The sequence below is a fragment of the Procambarus clarkii genome, chromosome 8 (genome assembly GCF_040958095.1).
Source record: "Procambarus clarkii isolate CNS0578487 chromosome 8, FALCON_Pclarkii_2.0, whole genome shotgun sequence".
NCBI lineage: Eukaryota > Metazoa > Arthropoda > Malacostraca > Decapoda > Cambaridae > Procambarus > Procambarus clarkii.
Window position 1 is genome coordinate 39,165,539 of NC_091157.1, and position 25,068 is coordinate 39,190,606.

General features: G+C 41.0%; 1 protein-coding gene across 3 annotated transcripts in view; it reads left to right on the top strand.

Moving 5' to 3' along the window:
• The window catches only part of LOC123759723 (insulin-like growth factor 1 receptor), a 476,359-nt gene that overhangs the window by 408,251 nt on the left and 43,040 nt on the right, over positions 1–25,068 (top strand). For all 3 annotated transcript variants that reach the window (XM_069317552.1, XM_069317549.1, XM_069317548.1), the window contains one exon: positions 5,147–5,329. In XM_069317552.1, the coding sequence (XP_069173653.1) occupies positions 5,147–5,329 (183 nt within the window). The remainder of the gene's footprint in view (positions 1–5,146; positions 5,330–25,068) is intronic.

The following is a 25,068-nucleotide window of genomic DNA, read 5'->3' on the forward strand; positions in this document are numbered from 1 at the left end:
AGGTACTGTCCACACACTTCCCCCGTGAGGTACTGTCCACACACACTTCCCCTGTGAGGTACTGTCCACACACACTTCCCCCCGTGAGGTACTGTCCACACACTTCCTCTGTGAGGTACTGTCCACACACTTCCCCCCGTGAAGTACTGTCCACACACTTCCCCTGTGAGGTACCGTCCTCACACACTTCCCCTGTGAGGTACTGTCCACACACTTCCCCTGTGAAGTACTGTCCTCACACACTTCCCCCGTGAGGTACTGTCCACACACTTCCCCTGTGAGGTACTGTCCACACACTTCCCCTGTGAGGTACTGTCCTCACACACTTCCCCCGTGAGGTACTTCCAGCATGTTTGTTATCAGAAATCTTTGATTTAAACAAACATAGAAGCTAAATAGTTGTTAAAGTTATAAACAAACGGACCAAACCTTAATTATTCCTCATATTTGATTAGTGTGCTCATATTAGCAACACTGCTCACAGTATAGTGTGCTCATATTAGCAACACTGCTCACAGTATAGTGTGCTCATATTAGCAACACTGCTCACAGTATAGTGTGCTCATATTAGCAACACTGCTCACAGTATAGTGTGCTCATATTAGCAACACTGCTCACAGTATAGTGTGCTCATATTAGCAACACTGCTCACAGTATAGTGTGCTCATATTAGCAACACTGCTCACAGTATAGTGTGCTCATATTAGCAACACTGCTCACAGTATAGTGTGCTCATATTAGCAACACTGCTCACAGTATAGTGTGCTCATATTAGCAACACTGCTCACAGTATAGTGTGCTCATATTAGCAACACTGCTCACAGTATAGTGTGCTCATATTAGCAACACTGCTCACAGTATAGTGTGCTTATATTAGCAACACTGCTCACAGTATAGTGTGCTCATATTAGCAACACTGCTCACAGTATAGTGTGCTCATATTAGCAACACTGCTCACAGTTTCTATACAAAAATGAGAGAGTGGCTGCCAGTACTCCTTCAGTCCAAAACTATAGTACTAAAGTGCCAGTACTCCTACAGTCTAACTACAGTACTAAAGTGCCAGTACTCCTACAGTCTAACTACAGTACTCAAGTGCCAGTACTCCTACAGTCTAACTACAGTACTAAAGTGCCAGTACTCCTACAGTCCTAAACTACAGTACTAAAGTGCCAGTACTCCTACAGTCTAACTACAGTACTCAAGTGCCAGTACTCCTACAGTCTAACTACAGTACTCAAGTGCCAGTACTCCTACAGCACTAAACAACAGTACTAAACTACATTCCTCGAACACTGTGCAGGATAGACATCAGTCTGTGTATATAAATATGTAGGTTAGGTTATCATTTGAAAACAATTACAGTCACTTTCTGTGGTTGATTGTTATTGAACAATCAAATCAGATTGTTATTGAACAATCAAATCAGATTGTTATTGAACAATCAAATCAGATTGTTATTGAACAATCAAATCACTGAATTATATGTTTAACGGATCTCTAATCCTGTTCATGGAGGACAAAAAAAAATGTACATATGCTGGTTCGCATTGTAAATGTGTGGCCACGTCTGTGGTAGAAAATAATGATAAAAAAGTACTACAATGACTGGAATATGAGGGTGGCCACCATTACAACAATGACTGGAATATCAGAGTTGCTACCAGTCATTGTAGCATGTGCTACAATGATTTGAATATGAGAAACTAGCTATCACATGCTACAGCACGCGCAGCAAGTGTCAGGCAGCACGTGCAGCAAGTGTCAGGCAGCACGTGCAGCAAGTGTCAAGCAGCACGTGCAGCAAGTGTCAGCAAGTGTCAGGCAGCACGTCCAGCAAGTGTCAGGCAGCACGTCCAGCAAGTGTCAACCAGCACGCGCAGCAAGTGTCAGGCAGCACGTCCAGCAAGTGTCAACCAGCACGCGCAGCAAGTGTCAGGCAGTACGTCCAGCAAGTGTCAAGCAGCAAGTGTAAAGCAGCACGTGCAGCAAGTGTCAGCAGCACGTGCAGCAAGTGTCAGCGGCACGTGCAGCGTGTCAAGCTGCACGTGCAGCAAGTGTCAAGTAGCACGTGCAGCAAGTGTTAAGCTGCACGTGCAGCAAGTGTCAAGCAACACGTGCAGCAAGTGTCAAGCAGCACGTGCAGCAAGTGTCATGCTGCACGTGCAGCAAGTGTCAAGTAGCACGTGCAGCAAGTGTTAAGCTGCACGTGCAGCAAGTGTCAAGCAACACGTGCAGCAAGTGTCAAGCTACACGTGCAGCAAGTGTCAACCAGCACGTGCAGCAAGTGTCAAGCAGCACGTGCAGCAAGTGTCAACCAGCACGTGCAGCAAGTGTCAAGCAACACGTGCAGCAAGCGTCAAGCAGCACGTGCAGCAAGCGTCAAGCAGCACGTGCAGCAAGTGTCAAGCAACACGTGCAGCAAGTGTCAAGCAACACGTGCAGCAAGTGTCAAGCAACACGTGCAGCAAGTGTCAAGCAACACGTGCAGCAAGTGTCAAGCAACACGTGCAGCAAGTGTCAAGCAACACGTGCAGCAAGTGTCAAGCAACACGTGCAGCAAGTGTCAAGCAACACGTGCAGCCAGTGTCAAGCAACACGTGCAGCAAGTGTCAAGCAGCAAGTGTCAAGCAAGTGTCAAGCAACACGTGCAGCAAGTGTCAAGCAGCAAGTGTCAAGCAACACGTGCAGCAAGTGTCAAGCAACACGTGCAGCAAGTGTCAAGCAACACGTGCAGCAAGTGTCAAGCAGCACGTGCAAAGCAACACGTGCAGCAAGTGTCAAGCAACACGTGCAGCCAGTGTCAAGCAGCACGTGCAGCCAGTGTCAAGCAACACGTGCAGCAAGCGTCAAGCAACACGTGCAGCCAGTGTCAAGCAACACGAGCAGCAAGTGTCAAGCAACACGTGCAGCAAGTGTCAAACAACACGTGCAGCAAGTGTCAACCAGCACGTGCAGCAAGTGTCAAGCAGCACGTGCAGCAAGTGTCAAGCAGCACGTGCAGCAAGTGTCAAGCAACACGTGCAGCAAGTGTCAAGCAACACGTGCAGCAAGTGTCAAGCAACACGTGCAGCAAGTGTCAAGCAACACGTGCAGCAAGTGTCAAGCAACACGTGCAGCAAGTGTCAAGCAACACGTGCAGCAAGTGTCAAGCAACACGTGCAGCAAGTGTCAAGCAACACGTGCAGCAAGTGTCAAGCAACACGTGCAGCAAGTGTCAAGCAACACGTGCAGCCAGTGTCAAGCAACACGTGCAGCAAGTGTCAAGCAACACGTGCAGCAAGTGTCAAGCAGCACGTGCAGCAAGTGTCAAGCAGCACGTGCAGCAAGTGTCAAGCAGCACGTGCAGCAAGTGTCAAGCAGCACGTGCAGCAAGTGTCAAGCAGCACGTGCAGCAAGTGTCAAGCAACACGTGCAGCAAGTGTCAAGCAGCACGTGCAGCAAGTGTCAAGCAGCACGTGCAGCAAGTGTCAAGCAGCACGTGAGGGGCCTCGTAGCCTGGTGGATAGCGCGCAGGACTCGTAATTCTGTGGCGCGGGTTCGATTCCCGCACGAGGCAGAAACGAATGGGCAAAGTTTCTTTCACCCTAAGTGCCCCTGTTACCTAGCAGTAAATAGGTACCTGGGAGTTAGTCAGTTGTCACGGGCTGCTTCCTGGGGTGTGTGTGTGTGTGTGGTGTGGGGGAGAAAAAAAAAAAAAAAAAAAAAAAAAAAAAGTAGTTAGTAAACAGTTGATTGACAGTTGAGAGGCGGGCCGAAAGAACAAAGCTCAACCCCCGCAAAAACACAACTAGTAAACACGTGCAGCAAGTGTCAAGCAGCACGTGCAGCAAGTGTCAAACAGCACGTGCAGCAAGTGTCAAGCAGCACGTGCAGCAAGTGTCAAGCAACACGTGCAGCAAGTATCAAGCAGCACGTGCAGCAAGTGTCAAGCAGCACGTGCAGCAAGTGTCAAGCAGCACGTGCAGCAAGTGTCAAGCAGCACGTGCAGCAAGTGTCAAGCAGCACGTGCAGCAAGTGTCAAGCAGCACGTGCAGCAAGTGTCAAGCAGCACGTGCAGCAAGTGTCAAGCAGCACGTGCAGCAAGTGTCAAGCAACACGTGCAGCAAGTGTCAAGCAACACGTGCAGCAAGTGTCAAGCAGCACGTGCAGCAAGTGTCAAGCAGCACGTGCAGCAAGTGTCAAGCAACACGTGCAGCAAGTGTCAAGCAGCACGTGCAGCAAGTGTCAAGCAGCACGTGCAGCAAGTGTCAAGCAACACGTGCAGCAAGTGTCAAGCAGCACGTGCAGCAAGTGTCAAGCAACACGTGCAGCAAGTGTCAAGCAGCACGTGCAGCAAGTGTCAAGCAACACGTGCAGCAAGTGTCAAGCAGCACGTGCAGCAAGTGTCAAGCAGCACGTGCAGCAAGTGTCAAGCAACACGTGCAGCAAGTGTCAAGCAGCACGTGCAGCAAGTGTCAAGCAACACGTGCAGCAAGTGTCAAGCAGCACGTGCAGCAAGTGTCAAGCAGCACGTGCAGCAAGTGTCAAGCAGCACGTGCAGCAGTTTCTTGCAATAGATATATTAAACAAATTCCACAAATAATCAATCAGTGGGACACAGTTCGAGTCCCGGGCAGGGCGACACGCGTGGTTGTGTTTCCTTACTGACGCCTCCCTCTGCCTAGACGTCTAAAGTCACACGTGATCACAGTAACTGTTGTGAGTTGCATCCCGGGGAAGGCCTGTGGCTGGCTCCAGGGTCCTCCATAAGCCCAGGAGCTGTCATCTCTCTGACCGTGTTACACCTGTTATACTCCAACACCTGTGATACACTCAAGTGTGTCCGTCACACACACTCCAAGACACTCTTGTGTCCGCTACACACTCCAAGACACAAATTAGGCTATAGATACTCAGGCCAGTACAGTACAAGACTTAATATTATATTCTTGAATGTCAGCTACAGATGGTGCGAAGATCACGCACCATCGGTCACATCCAGCAAGGCGCGAAAGACGCCTGACTTCTTCTTCAAGGAAACGGATCAGTTTATCGTTTTTAACGCATGTACACAGGCCAGAAAAAATATTCTGATAAATCAAGTACTTGGCCTTTGTACGTTTTCGCTACAAATATTATGATAACCTTTTCTTTTTAATTCCAGGGGTATGTGAATGAAGAAGTATGTGCCATGGTAATATCTGGCTTGCGCCTGGAGTGCCCAGATAAGGGGCCAGAGTTCCTCTTCTCCCTCATGCAGCAGTGCTGGAAGAGTCAGGCCAAGGAGCGCCCTACGTTTATACAGCTTGTGCGCCTCTTGCTGCCCAGGACCTCCAGAAGCTATCTGGTGAGTCCCTACACGTTGTACACGCCTATACCATAAGTAGCACTGCGGCACTTTACATTATTTATGGATAATTCCAATATTTCATACACGGAGTTTGAATGTTCAGTCAGTATGGTGTGTAATGATCTCATACAACCTCTTATGTGAGTGGGTTTTTCAAAAATATGTGTGGATATTCTTTGATTCAGGTTCATTGTTTGTGGTTTTGTTGTGATGAGAAATATGTAAACATATACTGGAGGCTCCTATTTATATCCATTCAAACTCATATATAAACACACTAGGAAGGGTACATGCAGTGCCTCCCTCCCCACATTCACACTCCCTCCCCACGTTCACACTCCCTCCCCACATTCCCACTCCCTCCCCACATTCACTCTCCCTCCCCACATTCACACTCCCTCCCCACATTCCCACTCCCTCCCCACATTCACTCTCCCTCCCCACATTCACTCTCCCTCCCCACATTCACACTCCCTCCCCACATTCCCACTCCCTCCCCACATTCACACTCCCTCCCCACATTCACTCTCCCTCCCCACATTCCCACTCCCTCCCCACATTCACACTCCCTCCCCACATTCCCACTCCCTCCCCACATTCACACTCCCTCCCCACATTCACACTCCCTCCCCACATTCCCACTCCCTCCCCACATTGACACTCCCTCCCCACATTCACATTCCCTCCTTCTCAATATCCCGCTCTCTCATCTGTTTCCTATCCCACCGCCTCTACTTTTATCTTCCCAGTACACCTTCCCTACCCTTCACCACCTCTACCCTTCACCATCTTCCCTACCCTTTACCACCTCTATCCTTCACCACCTTCCCTACCCTTCACCACCTTCCCTACCCTTCACCACCTCTACCCTTCACCACCTTCCCTACCCTTCACCACCTTCCCTACCCTTCACCACCTTCCCTACCTTCACCACCTCTACCCTTCACCATCTTCCCTACCCTTTACCACCTCTATCCTTCACCACCTTCCCTACCCTTTACCACCTTCCCTACCCTTCACCACCTCTACCCTTCACCACCTTCCCTACCCTTCACCACCTTCCCTACCCTTCACCACCTTCCCTACCCTTCACCACCTTCCCTACCTTCACCACCTCTACCCTTCACCACCTTCCCTACCCTTCACCACCTTCCCTACCCTTCACCACCTTCCCTACCTTCACCACCTCTACCCTTCACCATCTTCCCTGCCCTTCACCACCTCTACCCTTCACCATCTTCCCTACCCTTCACCACCTTCCCTACCCTTCCCCATTTTCCCTACCCTTCACCACCTTCCCTACCCTTCACCAACTCTACTTTTCACCATCTTCCCTGCCTTTCACCACCTCTACCCTTCACCATCTTCCCTGCCTTTCACCACCTCTACCCTTCACCTGCTGTGGGAAAACTTGACTTATGTAAATCATATAAATTGATGCTATTTTGATAGCTACAAAGGACCACCACCTTTTGAGAAAAAGTGGAAAACAAGGGTAGAGCAAGCGGTTAAATATTTTACCCCATGAACTAGTGTCCTATGGATGTTTAAATTAATATTACATTGAATAAAAAAAAGGGACTGTATTATGAGTCAATTTCACTCATCCAAATTGGGGGGTTACACGCTAAAAGATTAGTGCATCCCTAGCATTATTCTGGCGCTGGTTCTTCGCCAGAGTAAATAAACTATGAAAGTAAAAATGGGTTGATTTTATAATAATAATTTGAGGTAAATGCACCTCAATATACTACTGTAATATTGACTAGTTTATGGTAAATCAAATTGATCTTCTTGGGAGATCATTAATACAACTACAGAGTTATTACTACTGATAAACATGACCAGCTTAGCTGTAAAAACTAGAGAGGTATAACCAGTTGCCACGCTCCACCGACGACGTGTTGCATGGGGCAAATTGTTGCACGTGTAGGTGGGGAAGCCTAGCACCTCGGTTGCCGAGGTTGACGTGAACCCGGAGCTGGAAGGCAATTACATTGTAGAAATCTTCTACATAACGAACTACAAGTACATCCTAGATTAAGGAATTCTTCCTATAGGAAAATAATTGATATATATGTTAAAGCACTGTAAAATACTTCTACAGAAATAATGAATATAATCGCCTATTTAGATTATAAAACTACTAGAGAGGACTCGTACGGGATTTTGTTATTTTATATACGGCCTAACGACAACTAGCCTAAATTTTAACTGTAACCACATGATAACAGTAAGGAAATAATAGTTGCTGAGCCGCGTGTCCATTGGAGAGAACTGGACAATCCTTCATCCTCCAGCTGCTGCTTGAAGGGCGTTGACTGTGGAATTGCAGTAATTCTCGTTCCAGGACACGGCTGTGATGTGCCAAATGACGTGGGAGCGAAATAAGCAAGATAATAATAATAATAATAATAATTTTTATTTAGGCAAAGGTACATACATAAAGAGATTTTACAAAGTTTGTTGGCTTTATAGATAAGAGCTAGTACATACAATGCCTAAAGCCACTATTACGCAAAGCGTTTCGGGCAGTATCGAAACGTAGCTCGTAGCAGATCGAAACGTAGCTCACTGTTGCACGCTGCTAATGGCGTCCGAGTCGTGTGGTGGCTGGCGACGCCCTCCCTCTTCTTCCTCCTCCCGATTGCGCATGCGCGGCTCTCGATAGACATCTCGAGCGTAAATGGATTTATATATATATCGGAATTAACCAAGGAAAGAAGAGATTGTGACGAGTATTGATGTCACGTTTAATTCTTTTGGGTTAAAATATTACTTCGCGTAACATAAATTTATTTATTAACGTTACGCAGTTAATTGAGGAAATTAAAGTGAAATCATTTACATTAAAATAATTTCCTCTAGTATGTGAAATCAAAGTGAAATCATTTACATTAAAATAATTTCCTCTAGTATGTTTAATATCAGCTAAATAAAGGAGTTCTAGTAAGCAGTAGTATGCTACGAAAATAAACTTATTAGTAAGTAACTATTTTTAGTAAAAGAATTAATAAACTGGATGCTGTTATAAATCCAACTAAATGTGGAAAGAATTTATGTTTCAGCCTGTCCGTCCTCACGTCGTCACTCTGACTAGGAAGAATCTGGCAATATGGCTATTATAAATCATGATGATGATTAATTCTACAAGTTAGTAATTTTAGTAACTACTCGTGGTTAATACAAATGTTGTATAAAAATACAAGAGATGTATGAAACTGTTGGTTATTTCCAACATACCTCGGGGGGGGGGGGAGAGAGAGAGAAAACTCAGGTCGTAGTTCAGGTCATAGTACTAACGTACACCTGCTTCTCTATCCTGTAGTTATATTCATGGGTTAGTAGGTTAATACGCACCAAACGAATGTCCTGAATCTGTGGTAGATATGACTAAGCACGGGAACGTAAATTAAATGTTGAAAATGTTGAATTCATCTATAATGAAGAACTCTCTAAAGCTTACAGCAGATTCAATGACTAGTGCCGCTGTGACGTGTAATTGTTGAATTACTTGGTCGCTGAACTGATCTGCAAACTCAGAAAATGTTCTTAAGAATAGATGGCTATGGTCTGCAATGAGGCAGAATGAAATATTGTATAAATTGTAATCTACATTATTATACATTAATTGAAGAAGATTAATCATTGGGTCATTCAAGATCAAGGAAACTTCGATACTACATTAAAATCACTGTTTAGGGTCGCTGTGACTTGTAACTGTAGAGTTACTAGACAATAACGTTACAGAGCATCATGATCACCCCAAACTCAAACGAAGAAATTTGATTTAATATGCACTGCCGTGCAGTAGTCATTATAGACTAATGGTATAATTAAGTTTCTAACTTAGCTAAATAATTATGAGTACAGATTAGGCTGTTAGTTCAAAAAATAATGTCCCTAATACCTACCTAAATAGATGGTTGAATTTTCCCAAACCAACCTAAGTAGAGTGTTAAGTAACTGTGACAACTCACTATTGGTAGTGTCACTCTAGGTGAATGATGAGCATTAGACCTGCTCGAGTGTAAATACGTTAGGCTACAGTGCTATAGCCCTCTAGAGGCTGAACAAACACGTAGTCTATCTAAATAATTTATGAGTAGTAGGTTCTACTCGGTTTATATCATAGTGAGCAATGATAATTGCAGGTTATCATGGTGAGCATAGGTGTGCTCGAATTTCACATTAATTCATAGGTGAGCAAGTTGAATCTGTTCAGGTTAAATAGTGCAGTATCCTTCTTGAGGGATAACTGAGCACAGAATCTATAAAAGATTCAAAGGTGAGCAAGTTAAATCTGCTTGGGTGAAATGGTGCTGTATCCTTCTTCAGGGATAACTGAGCACGGAATCTGTCGAAGGTTCAAGGGTGAGCAAGTTGAATCTGCTCATTAAGCATGTTGGGTAACAATGTGGGATATTTGGGTTTGATTCTGATTAATTAATAATTAAAATAGTAAATTAAATTACGAAGGACCACCCGCTTTTAAAGTAAAGAGGGAAACTGAGAATTTCAGATCATTAGATAAAATTCTAGAGAAAACCAGTGACTATGAATATGACTAGAAAGTATGATCATAAGAATAATTAATGGGCTGTATTATTAAAGAAACAAACCTCAAACACCTACATTGGGGGGTTATTACTGGAGGTCAGTACGTCCAGGAATCAGTGTGGTTCGTTCACTAATTCAATTAATAATAATCTAATCCTATAAATAATGCTGAATATAATATTATTCATATAAAGAAGAGGATGAATATGAGCATAGTAATGAGTTACAGTAAATCACACATTATGTTAAACATTCTGAATGTATCAAATTGCTAGAATATGGAAAAAGGGAAATAAGCCTTAGCTGGTAGTAGGTTCCTTTAGATAACCCTGGAAGTCCTCTTAATCTCCAAGTCTGGTACACTGACGAATGGCACGGTTAACATGGAGAAGACAGCATGAGGAATTCGTCTCTCGAGCTGCAAGATAAATAACTACCAGTAGCAATTGATTTAACTACTCAATTCATATTCAAGATTATTGATATCTACAGATAGAATTCTAATCACCTGTTATTAGGTGTTATCTCGCCGCGTGACGCGCAATCACCCCGCTATTATTAAACCTGTAAATGATGCATCAAATAAAAGGTACTTAGCTGTGGGCACTGTATAAGTATTAAGATTGCCGTAATTTCGCATCCCAGGCTCCGGTGAACCTATCCTGGATTGATGCGTTTCAAGCTGGCTGATCACGTGTCGTCAGGAACCAAGTCTAGGGTCCCTCTTTTAACACCAGCACTAGTTGAAGATATTATCTGCAAGGTCGTTCACGCCTCACAGTGGCGGCTTTCATCTACGGATGAATAACACCTGCCCGATTTGCTGGGCAATGGCGTCGTTTTGAATACGGTAAGTGCGGTTCTGCCTCCTTCCGGCTCTGCACGTGTCCGCGTCCCGACTGACGATGGCGTCCCCCAACCCATGCCCAGTCGACGTTCATGACACAAATTATTGTCTTGAACATTAATATTTCTCGCATTCGCGCTTGAAACTCTAAAGACTGGACGGGTTTATTATTTAGAGGAACGAAATATTATTATTTAACTATTTAAGAATAGTAAATATATAAGGGAGAGGAATTAATGTCTCCCCATGGCATTCATTGATGACGTTAACACTACCGCGAGGTAGACGCTACGATTCTAACGCTCTATTCGGCTTTTAGTTAGAGAACAATTCGTCTGCAATCAGTTGTCATACAGAATGCTTTAATTATGGAGAATCGTATTTAATTCTCACACAAATTGGATATAATGTGTTTTACTGTAAAGAAATCTGACGCAATACTGGCGTCAGGTGACGTGAGAATTCTAGCCTAATGCACAGATGAATTATTAGTACAGGAGAATTCTACGAGTTGTTAATTTTACTTACTACAATATTAAGTATGGTTAGTAATAAGTAATGAGAATACAACAATGCTGTATTCGATGTTGGAAATATCCAACATAACTCCGGGGGGGGATTCCCAGGGTCGCAGTGTACTGTGTTGTACTGACCTATCCTGAAGTGATATTAAGATTAATACATTAGTATGTTAATATGTTAGTATGTTAGTACACACATAACGAACATCCCGGATTTATCAAGGTCTTACAAGAACTTGAGTAGGTTGCTATTTACATGTCAACTGAAACATGTTGTTTGTAGCCTACACAATATTTATAGAATTCAACTCTCCCAATTTAAACTAACAGAATCTACGGTGATGCGATATCCTGGGTCATAGTGACGTGTAATGTTTCGTTACGTGATATCACATCGTAGCATCATCACAGTTTACTCAGTGGGATGTGAAAGAAATTACTCTTGTTCAGAGTTGTAATAGGCTTGCAGTTTCCCTTAGTGGAAACATGCATGAAATAATGAAACATTAAATGATTAAGTTATCGGTAATCAGGAACACTCTAAAGCTCACAAGAAACTCAACAACTAGGGTCGCAGTGACATGTAATGGTGTATTACGTAGCTGTTGAATCGTAGGTAAACTCAGAATAAGTTCCTAAGAACTGATAACACTATTGTATGATGATACAGTAAAGTATTATTAGTCATTTAAGATCAAGGAGACTATGACACTACAGTAAGGTCACTGTCTAGGGTCGCTGTGACTTGTAACTATTGAGTTGCTAGACAATAACATCACGCAGTATCACGATCACCCCAAATTCAAATGAGGAAATTGAATTAAATGTGCACTGCCGTGCAGTAGTCATTCTGACTGATGGTACAACTAATTTGCTAACTAGCTAAAATAGAAAAGTAGAGAACTGAAAAGTTTATTCATTAAAATCAAGGAAAATTCTGAGTCGACAGTGAAATTAGTAGCCTAGTCATTCTGGCTTATGAGCTAATTAAATGGCAGCTCATAGGCTTGACACTGTAAACTGGTTAGTACGAAATCACCTTTACATGAATTTGAGTTTATTAAATCAGTCTCTATAAGTATAGTCAACTGTAATTAATGGTGAGTACTGATTAGTTTAGTACTCAGTTGACACTACTAAAGTCCCTAAACCTACCTAAATAAATGGTTTGAATTTCTAACCTACCTAAGTAAGGGACTAAGCTAATTGTGAGCAAAAATGTACTCGAATTAACATTGTGAGCAGTATTAAGCTCATTAACAAGTCGAGTTATATTAAACTCTTGAACATGGTGAGCTACATTGAGCTCGTCAGCAGTGCTGACAGGGTGAGCTACAGTGAGCTCGTCAACAGTGTTGACAGGGTGAGCTACAGTGAGCTCGTTAGCTAGTGCTAACAGGGTGAGCTGCATGGAGCTCGTTAGCTAGTGCTAACAGGGTGAGCTACATGGAGCTCGTTAACAGTTAACAGGGTGAGTTACATGGAACTAGTCAACAGTGTTGACAGGGTGAGCTGCATTGAGCTCGTTAGCTGGTGCTAACAGGGTGAGTTGCAGTGAACTCGTCAACAGTGTTGACAGGGTGAGCTCGTTAGCTGGTGCTAACAGGGTGAGCTGCATGGAGCTCGTTAACAGTTAACAGGGTGAGTTACATGGAACTCGTCAACAGTGATGACAGGGTGAGCTGCATTGAGCTCGTTAGCTAGTGCTAACAGGGTGAGCTACATGGAGCTCGTTAACAGTTAACAGGGTGAGTTACATGGAACTCGTTAACAGTGTTGACAGGGTGAGCTACAGTGAGCTCGTTAGCTGGTGCTAACAGGGTGAGCTGCATGGAGCTCGTTAACAGTTAACAGGGTGAGTTACATGGAACTCGTCAACAGTGTTGACAGGGTGAGCTACAGTGAGCTCGTTAGCTGGTGCTAACAGGGTGAGCTGCATGGAGCTCGTTAACCGTTAACAGGTTGAGTTCAGTGAACTCGAATTAACGAGGTGGAGTTTTGTCATTCAGTTATCATGGCGAGCAATATTAGGCTCGTGCGCATGGTGAACGAGCACTCATATTATTACGTTAATTCTAAGGTGAGCTATGTTAAGCTCATGAAGCATGTTAATTAACAATGCTAATGTTTAACGGTAATGCATTAAACATATTAGTTCTCTGGAAATTCACTTACATGTTAGTAAGTTTGCAAGTTTGTTCGTGTTGCGCTCCTACACTAAATAAGCAGAAACGAAAGAAAAACAACTCAAACAATTAATGCAAGTATTTATCACTAATTCTTAGTGCAGAAAACATGGTATTAAGAAGGTTTTCTTGGCAAACCTTTAAGCGCAAGTATAGTGGACCAGTGGGCCTAGTGAATGATATCACTAAATTCAGGAAATGCCAGTGGCATTAAGTGCTAGATTCTCTAGCCTAACATTATTAATTCCTAGGGAGTACTAGATTCTCTAGCCTAACATTACAATTTAACTAGGAAGACTGAGTGTGGTCAATTACTACTTGTCGAGAATAATTCTAGGTCTGCAGTGAATTCAATAGTTTGGTCGCTGTGACTTTTACTTGTTTGAGTACAGACCATTGATTTTCACTGAGAGCTATGAAACATCTCGGCGAGTATCAATTGCACTACATTCAATCTGAGTTTATTACTCAGCTGTGTTTCTCCTTTTAGCTTGTTGCTGGAGAATTGATTTACTGCTGACTAATTTATTATTGGCAGGTTTAGGCTTGTTCACATTCAGAACTTTACCAGTAAGTAAGTAGCCTCCTGCAGATTGGAGCATATTCATTCCCAATCGTTTAACATGTCCAGTTATGAACTGGTAATAGTAGTCGGCTCCTACTAGTACATCTACATTGTTAAGGCGGTCAGACATTAATTTGTTGTCAGCCAAATTAATTTCACATTCCTGCAGGAAGTGGGCTGTGTACCCCAGACCCTTAATATTTAAGTCTAAAGGTATTTGATCTACAACAATGGCTTGGACAGCCTTGGCTTGACTACCTAGTCGTACAAGCGGTTTAACTACTGAGTATTCATGGGTTCCTCGATTTATCATGGACCCGGACAAGTTTAATTTTACCTGTCCTATTGGTTGTAAATTAAGTGCCTCTGCTGCTCTTTGAGTAATGAAAGTTCTCTGGGAACCTTGATCAAATAGTCCACGTATGGTGATCTTGGCTCCTCTGTTCTTCACTTGAAGTTGGGCAGTAGGCAAAGCAGCATCCACTTGAGATGCTTGTGAAGTTACGCTGTACATATCTCGCACCTTGCAGCACCGTACTGGTGTAGATTCTCTACGTCCTATTCTAGGATTGACATAATTAGTCCTAACTAATTTGCACAGTGCAGCATGATGCTTGCCCCTTCTACACCTATTGCAGGTGTTCAGTGGGGTGTCACAGCTGTTAACATTATGTGGTTTGAGACACCTAGTACATTTGTGTAACTGTTTGAGTCGTCTGACTCTTGTGTCTCTATTAGGATAATTAGTACATTTGTACAGAGAATGTTTTTGGTTGCAAAACAAGCACATTCCCCATCCTACTGATCGTTTAGGGGTTACCGGTTTAGGTAAAACAATATTTGCAGGTTGTGATGGTTTTGCTGTTTGCATTTGCTGGTTATTTATTCTCTTGTGAGTACTTGGTGTACTCTGGGGAACCATTAATAGGCTCTTGGGAGTGCTCTTTGGACTATTAGGTCTCTTAGGAGCACCTGTGGGACTCTTAGGCCTCACTGATGAATCAGTGTTTGACTGATTCTGGTTACATGGATTATTAGCAGTGCTCTTTGGACTATTAGGTCTCTTAGGAGCACCTGTGGGACTCTTAGGCCTCACTGATGAATCAGTATTTGACTGATTGTTGTTACATTGAGTATTAGCACCTTGGTTACCTAGTGACAGTGTCACTTTAGAAGTTTCAGGTAAGGAAACTGATGTAGGTACAGTTTTGGTGCATTCAGATTTAGCATTAATTGCTTGGTCTGCTGTATGATTGTTCATATTACGCAAACCTGTAAATATATCCTGCATTGACAGGGTATTACCATTCTGGCATACATATAGTTTATTAAGTGTGTCACCAGACAATTTTCTCTGGATGATAATTTTAGTCATCCACTCAGTAGTTGGGTGATCCACCTCTTTACTGAAAGAATTTATCAGTGACTCAAGCTGAAAACTAAAAGCTTGTAAAGAGTCAACTGATTGCTCTGGTGAAGATAAATTTAATAATTGGTGCACAAGGTTTATAATAGTCTTCTCATTGTTAGCACTTACTTTAGAAGGCTGTTGTGAGCAATTGTGACCATTACTTGTGTTGTTTAAGGCTTCTTGCTTAGCCTCAGCTTTGATTACAGCTTCGACTGCTGCTGCAGCAGCATTAGCTTTATCATTTTCTGGTTCAGATTCACTGATCATTGCAGTTTCACTTGTTTCATCTGCAGCTTCACTTGTTTCTCTGGGTTCAGGTGATAAGCTAGTTAATTCAGTAGCATTATGTATTGAACTTATAGAATCCAGGGAACATTGAGAAGAGTGGTCTGAATTTTGATCAGACTCTGTAAACAAATCATCGCATGAAGCGGTATTAGATGAGAGGTTAGAAAATGAAAGTTGATCTTCAGTTGTTGATCCTGTATAGTGATCAGTATTGACTGGAGGAGTCTCCTCGTCTTGATTTAGCTCATGTATTTCATCTGAGCAGTGTGCTTGCTCGGTTGTAGTTTTTCTACAAAAACGTTCTATCCAATCAGGATCATTTTGTTTCGCAAGCACTCTTTTATAGTGATCTAGCTTTTCTTGAATGGTATCTTCATATTCATCAAGATCATATTCGATCTGACTTAATTCGTCTGGGTCAGTATTACTGCTAAAGAGTTTGTCTTTATAAACTTCGATGGTCTCCTTCACCTGGACGTATTTTTCGTTAGCTGCCTCTGTGTAGAGGTTGAACTCAAAGAAGTCAATTGGATTGTTTTCTAAACAGTTGTCGCAGTCGTTAAGTCGTCTTGATAGGTACCTTTGGAGACTTCTCAAGATAATACTGATTCTCTTTAATATTTCAGGAGTATCCATTCTAGATGTAAATTTGAGTCTTATAGGGCTTATGTAGCTAGTGGTATAGCTATGGTGTCTGCTCCTTGATGCAGAGCAGGTATAATGATTTATAGCCTGATAGGGCTTATGTAGCTAGTGGTATAGCTATGTTGTCTGCTCCTTGATGCAGAGCAGGTATAAGTATTGACAGCCTGATATTTCTTGAGGCTGGTTGTAATTTACCTCATTTAGAGGTTAGCTACCTACCTAATAATAAGCAACTAAGATTTGAGTGGTACCTTGGTCTCACTACAGGTGTTCCTCAGCTTAGCTCTTCTAAATCAGCCTCGGATGGGTAGTGGACTTACAGTAACACTCAAAGACATACATAGAAATATGTAATAAAATAATTACACAATAAATGGTTAATCCCACCCTTGATAGGGTCAGCACAAAAGAATAATATATGTCACTAACTAGCTCAAGCCTAGTCGTGAGAATTTCTACTTGAGAAACTACAACTATATTTAGTGTGTGCTTGTGCCAGATTCAACACAATCACAGCCTAAATTGCTACCTAATAAGGTTGGCAAAGATTATATTATGGTGCAGTAATGTGCAAATAATTGTGCTGTGTTTTTGGGTTTTTTGTATTTTATTGTTTATATACACTTGTGTAATTATGTGTATAAGACATTAAATGAACACAAAGGAATTAATTGTGTTTGGCAAGTATTCTACTGCCGTAAATATTACCTAACTCCTGAATGCACTCCTAATTGTGGAATAAAATGTTATCAGGGTCAGTAATGATTAACTAGTATGAGATCAGTACTTTATATTAGTATACTGGATCCCTAAATGTTAATGATCCACTGACTTGAGTGAATCAGTAATTATAACATGGATTCAGGCTATAATGGACAGTCTGCTGACAGCCATATATTGAAGCATTGGTATAGCCCAAATGGTTAACACTTAATTGGTGTTAGTGATTAATATAAGGTTATGAGCTGTTGCTCTTGGTGACCTAAGGATTCTACTTCAGTATGAAGTGTAGGTCTAAATGTTGTGGGTACTTGGTTATGACCCACTAAAGCTATGTAAAGGTAGCTGTTAGTGTGATCTAGGCTAACTGGTGTGTTACACTGTTAGTTGACACAATTAATTAAATAGTTAGTCTAGCTTCTATCACACAAGGATTAGTTATTAATGGTTAATATTTTAATTATAAATTTAATGCCTATCCGGTTCGATAAGGACCATAATGTGGGATATTTGGGCTTGATTCTGATTAATTAATAATTAAAATAGTAAATTAAATTACGAAGGACCACCCGCTTTTAAAGTAAAGAGGGAAACTGAGAATTTCAGATCATTAGATAAAATTCTAGAGAAAACCAGTGACTATGGATATGACTAGAAAGTATGATCATAAGAATAATTAATGGGCTGTATTATTAAAGAAACAAACCTCAAACACCTACATTGGGGGGTTATTACTGGAGGTCAGTACGTCCAGGAATCAGTGTGGTTCGTTCACTAATTCAATTAATAATAATCTAATCCTATAAATAATGCTGAATATAATATTATTCATATAAAGAAGAGGATGAATATGAGCATAGTAATGAGTTACAGTAAATCACACATTATGTTAAACATTCTGAATAATAATAATAATAATAATAATAATCTTTATTTAGGTAAGGTACATACATAAAGAGATTTACAAAGTTTGTTGGCTTTATAGATAGAGCTAGTACATACAATGCCTAAAGCCACTATTACGCAAAGCGTTTCGGGCAGTATGTATCAAATTGCTAGAATATGGAAAAAGGGAAATAAGCCTTAGCTGGTAGTAGGTTCCTTTAGATAACCCTGGAAGTCCTCTTAATCTCCAAGTCTGGTACACTGACGAATGGCACGGCTAACATGGAGAAGACAGCATGAGGAATTCGTCTCTCGAGCTGCAAGATAAATAACTACCAGTAGCAATTGATTTAACTACTCAATTCATATTCAAGATTATTGATATCTACAGATGGAATTCTAATCACCTGTTATTAGGTGTTATCTCGCCGCGTGACGCGCAATCACCCCGCTATTATTAAACCTGTAAATGATGCATCAAATAAAAGGTACTTAGCTGTGGGCACTGTATAAGTATTAAGATTGCCGTAATTTCGCATCCCAGGCTCCGGTGAACCTATCCTGGATTGATGCGTTTCAAGCTGGCTGATCACGTGTCGTCAGGAACCAAGTCTAGAGTCCCTCTTTTAACACCAGCACTAGTTGAAGATATTATCTGCAAGGTCGTTCACGCCTCACAGTGGCGGCTTTCATCTACGGATGAATAACACCTGCCCGATTTGCTGGGCAATGGCGTCGTTTTGAATACGGTAAGTGCGGTTCTGCCTCCTTCCGGCTCTGCACGTGTCCGCGTCCCGACTGACGATGGCGTCCCCCAACCCATGCCCAGTCGACGTTCATGACACAAATTATTGTCTTGAACATTAATATTTCTCGCATTCGCGCTTGAAACTCTAAAGACTGGACGGGTTTATTATTTAGAGGAACGAAATATTATTATTTAACTATTTAAGAATAGTAAATATATAAGGGAGAGGAATTAATGTCTCCCCATGGCATTCATTGATGACGTTAACACTACCGCGAGGTAGACGCTATGATTCTAACGCTCTATTCGACTTTTAGTTAGAGAACAATTCGTCTGCAATCAGTTGTCATACAGAATGCTTTAATTATGGAGAATCGTATTTAATTCTCACACAAATTGGATATAATGTGTTTTACTGTAAAGAAATCTGACGCAATACTGGCGTCAGGTGACGTGAGAATTCTAGCCTAATGCACAGATGAATTATTAGTACAGGAGAATTCTACGAGTTGTTAATTTTACTTACTACAATATTAAGTATGGTTAGTAATAAGTAATGAGAATACAACAATGCTGTATTCGATGTTGGAAATATCCAACAAACAATGCTTAAGGTTGAATGTTAGTGCCTGATCCTTATTGAGGGATAGCCAAGCACAGAATCTATGAAAAATTCAAGGGTGAGCAAGTTGAATCTGCTCATTAAGCATGTTAGGTTTCAATGCTTAAGGTTGAATGTTGATATTTTAAATAATGAGAAACCTAAGATTCCTAGAAAATTAATAGTTACAATCACTAAACTTGTTTTGAAGATAATTTGCGACGGTTTATCCCAACCTATACGTTTCACGGTTCATTAGTTCTCTGTAGGTTCACTTACATATTGGTAAGTTTGCAGTTTAGCTCGTGCTGTGCTTCTACAAAAATAAGCAGAAACGAAAGAAAAACAGCTCCAACAAAATTTAATGCAAATAACTCACTAGATCCTAGTGCAGAAAACGTTAAATAAATGTTGTAGTCTTTTTAAGACTAGTATATGTTGTAGTCTGGTAAAGACTATTGTATGTTGTAGTCTGGTTAAGACTATTGTAAGGTTTTCTTGGTAGACCTTAAGCGCAGGTATAACGGAATTTGATCCTGGTGAATTTACAGGTTTAGAAGTTTCTTGGTGACTTCGTGTTACTGTTAAATTCATAGAATGTTGGGTGCATTGAGTACTAGAATCTCTAGCCTAATTTACATAGGGAGACTGAGTGTGGTCAATTATTACTGTCGAAAATAATTCTGGGTCTACAGTGGGTTCAATGGCTTGGTCGCTATGACATGTACCTGTTTAGGCTGCGGACCACTGATTGTCCACTGAGAGCTATGAAACATCTCGGCGAATATTAATTGTACTACATCCAATCTGGGTTTATTATTCAGCTGGGTTTCTCCTTTAGCTTGTTGCTGGAGAATTAAATGTTGCTGATTAATTTATGTTGTTGTTGGCAGGCATAGGCTTCTTCAGGTTAAAAAGTTTACCTGTCAGTAAGTAGCCACCTGCAGATTGGAGCATATTCATGCCCAAACGATCTACATGTCCTGTGATGAACTGGTAGTAATAGTCCGCTCCTACTAGAAAATTTACATTATTAAGGCGGTCAGACATTAACTGGTTGTCAGCCAATTTAATTTCATGTTCCTGCAGGAATTTGGCTGTATACCCCAGACCCTTAATATTCAGGTCAAATGGTATTTGATCTATAATAGTGGCTTGGATAGCCTTGACATGACTACCTAAACGTACAAGCGGTTGAGCTACTGAGTATTCTTGGGGTCCTCGATTTATCATGAACCCTGACAGGTTTAATTTTACCTGTGTGATAGGTTTTAAGTTAAGTGCCTAAGCCGCTTTCTGAGTAATGAAAGTTCTCTGGGATCCTTGATGAAATAGTCTACGAATGGTGATATTGATCCCTTTATTCTTTATTTGGAGTTGGGCAGTGGGCAAGGCTGCATCCACTTGAGACGCTGGTGAAATTATGCTGTAAACATCTCGCACCTTGCAGTACTATACTGGTGTAGATTCTCTACCTCCTATTCTAGGATTAAAATATTTCGTTTTGACAAATTTGCACAGTGCAGCATGATGCTTGCCCCTTCTACACCTATTGCAGGTGTTCAGTGGGGTGTCACAGCTGTGAGTATTATGAGTTTTGAGACACCTAGTACTTCTGTGTATCTGTTTGAGTCGTATGACTTGGTTATCTCTATTAGCGTAATTAGTACAGTTGTACAAAGAATGTTTTTGATTGCAGAACAAACATAACCTCAATCCTACAGGTCGTTTAGGGGTCACCGGTTTAGGTGAAACTGCAACTACAGGTTGTGAAGGTTTTGCTGTTTGCATTTGCTTGTTGTTTTGTTTCTTCCAACTTGGTGTGGAAGTGTTTGGTTTACTCTTGTGAGCAATTGTTGTACTCTGGGGAGTACTTACTGGACTCTTAGGGTCTCTTGGTAGCACTTGTGGTGCTCTTAGGTCTTACTGATGAATCAGTGTTTGACCTGTTGTTATTATATTGGTTATTATTACCCTTATTACCTAATGACTGTCACTTTAGGAGTTTCAGGTATGGTACAGGGTACAGTTTCTGTGGGTTCAGAATAGACATTATGTGCCTGGATTGTTTTTTTACTGTTATTCATATTATGCAAATCTGTAAATATGTCCTGCATTGACAGGACATTACCGTTCTGGTATAAATATAATTCTTTGAACATCTCACAGACAGTTTTCTCTGGATGATAATTTTAGACATCCACTCAGCAGTGGGGTGATCCACCTCCTTGCTAAAGGAGGTGGATCACATATAACAGTAACTCAAGCTGAAAACTAAAAGCTTGTAAGGAGTCAACTGTCTGATCTGGTTTAGATAAATCTAGTAACAGTAACTAGTTAAATCTAGTAAATCAGTAAAAACCTAGATAAATCTAGTAATCAGTATATAACAGTAACTCAAGCTGAAAACTAAAAGCTTGTAAGGAGTCAACTGCCTGATCTGGTTTAGATAAATCTAGTAGTTGGTGCACGAAGTTGATGATAGTCTTCTTATTGTCAGCACTTGCCTTAGGGAGCTGGATGGCTTGATTGATGCTGATGGGTTCAGCATCAATCAGCATTTGTCACCCCTAGGAGGCTGGTGTAAGTGATTATGACCATCACTAGTTTTGCTTAAGGCTTCTTGCTTAGCCTCAACTTTTATTCCTGCTTCAGCTGCTTCTTCATCTTCTGTTTCAAATTCACTGTCTGTTGCAGCTTCACTTGCAGTTTCATCTGCAGCTTCACTTGGTTTTCTGGGTTCATGTGAGAGGCTTGTTAATTCAGTAGCCTCATGTATTGCATTTATAGAATCCAGGGAATATAGAGATGAGCTCTCTGAAAGTGGTTCGGATTCTGTTAAGATATTATTAAGTGAAGTTGTGTTACATGAAACTGTAGAAAATGAAGATTGAACTTCAGTTGTTGATCCTGTGTTAGGGTCAGATATGATTAGAGGAATCTCCTCATTTTGAGGTAGCTCATGTACTTCATCTGAGTTGAGTGCTTGCTTGGGTATAGGTGTACCATAAATATGTCCTGCTCCAGCAGGAACATTTCCTGTTGTAAGCACTTTTTTATAGTAAATTAACCTGGCCTGTATTTTGTCTTCAAAGTCGGCTAAGTCAAACATGATTAGATCTATGTCATCTAGATCAATATCACTGGTATAGATTGTACTTATGTACAGATCAATAATTTTTTGTATGTGCTTAAATTGCTGGTTAGCTATCTCTGCTGAGATTTCCAGCGATATGAGATCAACTGGGTCTGTTTCTACCCAGCTGTCACATTGGATGATTAACTCTGTCAAGTGACATTGTAGGCCTTTCAGTCGTATTTTAGTTTTTTCTAGTGTAGTCATGTTGACTATGGGTTGAAGCTATATGGAGCTTATATAGCTACTTGGACAGCTATGGTACTTGCTCTTAGGTGTAGAGCAGGTATGGTTATTAACAGCCTAAGATTTTCTTGGTTAGGCTGATTGTAATTTACCTCGTTTGGAGGTTAGCTACCTACCTAATAATATGTAACTAATATTTGAGTAGTACTAGAATGTCACTGTTTTAATTTCGTTTTATTTTTTTTAATAGTGTTTTAACTTTAATTTAATAATGTTTAATGTGGTTTAGGCTGTGATATGAACAGTCTGCTGAGAGCCGTAAATGAAATATATGTGTATAGCCTAATAATGTTAACACACTAGTTGGTGTTAATAAATAAGTAATTATATGGGGCCAGTAATTTGGGTGAATATATTGGACCTTAGATAATTAATGGTACATCCGGTTCGGTGGACCAAAAATTTGTGTGGGAAAACTTGACCCATGTAAATCATATAAATTGATGCTATTTTGATAGCTACAAAGGACCACCACCTTTTGAGAAAAAGTGGAAAACAAGGGTAGAGCAAGTGGTTAAATATTTTACCCCATGAACTAGTGTCCTATGGATGTTTAAATTAATATTACATTGAATATTAAAGGGACTGTGTTATGAGTCAAATTCATTCACCCAAATTGGGGGGTTACATGCTAAAAGATTAGTGCATCCCTAGCATTATTCTGGCGCTGGTTCTTCGCCAGAGTAAATGAATTATGAAAGTAAAAAAAGTGTTGATTTTATAATAATAATTAGAGGTAAATGCACCTCAATATACTACTGTAATATTGATTAGTATATGGTAAATCAAAGATTTAGTATAACTGATCTCCTTGGGAGATCATTATTATAACTTCAGAGTTATTACTACGGATAAACATGACCAGCTTAGCTGTAAAACTAGAGAGGTGTATTCAGTTGCCACGCTCCAACGACGACATGTTGCATAGGGCAAATTGTTGTACGTGTAGGTTGGGAAGCCTAACACCTGAGTTGACGTAGAGCTGGAAGGCTCTACGTCACATTGTAGAAATCTTCTACAAACGAACTACAAGTACATCCTAGATTAAGGAATTCTTCCTATAGGAAAATAATTGATATATATGTTCAAGAAATGTAAAATTCTTCTACAGAAATAATGAATATAATTGCCTATTTAGATTATAAAACTGCTAGAGAGGACACGTACGGGATTTTGTTATTTTATATACGGCCTAACGACAACTAGCCTAAATGTTAACTGTAACCACATGATAACAGTAAGGAAATAATAGTTGCTGAGCCGCGTGTCCGTTGATGGAGAGAACTGGCAATCCTTCATCCTCCAGCTGCTTCTTGAAGGGCGTTGACAGTGGAATTGCAGTTATACTCGTTCCAGGACACGGCTGTGATGTGCCAAATGACGTGGTACCACTCTACTGGTCATGGGAGCAAAATAAGCAAGATCGAAACGTAGCTCACTGTTGCACGCTGCTAATGGCGTCTGAGTCGCGTGGTGGCTGGCGACGCCCTCCCTCTTCTTCCTCTTCCCGATTGCGCATCCGCAGCTCTCGATAGACATCTCGAACGTAAATGGATTTATATATATCGGAATTAACTAAGGAAAGAAGAGATTGTGACGAGTATTGATGTCACGTTTAATTCTTTCGAGTTAAAATATAACTTCGCGTAACATAAATTGGTTTATTAAAGTTACGCAGTTAATTGAGGAAATTAAAGTGAAATCATTTACATTAAAATAATTTCCTCTAGTATGTTTAATATCAGCTAAATAAAGGAGTTCCAAAAAGCAGTAGTATGGTACGAAAATAAACATATTAGTAAGTAACTATTTTTAGTAACCGAATTAATAAACTGGACTCTGTTATAAATCCAACTAAATGTGGAAGAATTCACGTTTCAGCCTGTCCGTCCTCACGTCGTCACTCTGACTAGGAAGAATCTGGCAATATGGCTATTATAAATCATGATGATGATTAATTCTACAAGTTAGTAATTTTAATAACTACTTGTAGTTAATACAAATGTTGTATATAAATACAAGAGATATATGAAATTATTGGTTATTTCCAACACCCACCTTCCCTACCCTTCACCACCTTCCTTACCCTTCACCACCTCTACCCATCACCACCTTCACTACCTTTCATCACCTTTATCCTTCACCTCCTTCCCTACCCACCTGTTATGTCATACTCCTTCAAAGGCTCGTGGAGTAGAACTTTCCCTCATAAATCAGTGAACCACTTTGCCTGAAATATGTCAGTTTATCATGGTTAGGGTGACGTTGATTTTACTTAGACATTGAGTGAACGTCTTAGTATAATCCACCAGTTTACTGGGGCAAATTTATCTGCACGACACAGCTTATTTACAATCTGTCTCTCTATATATACATT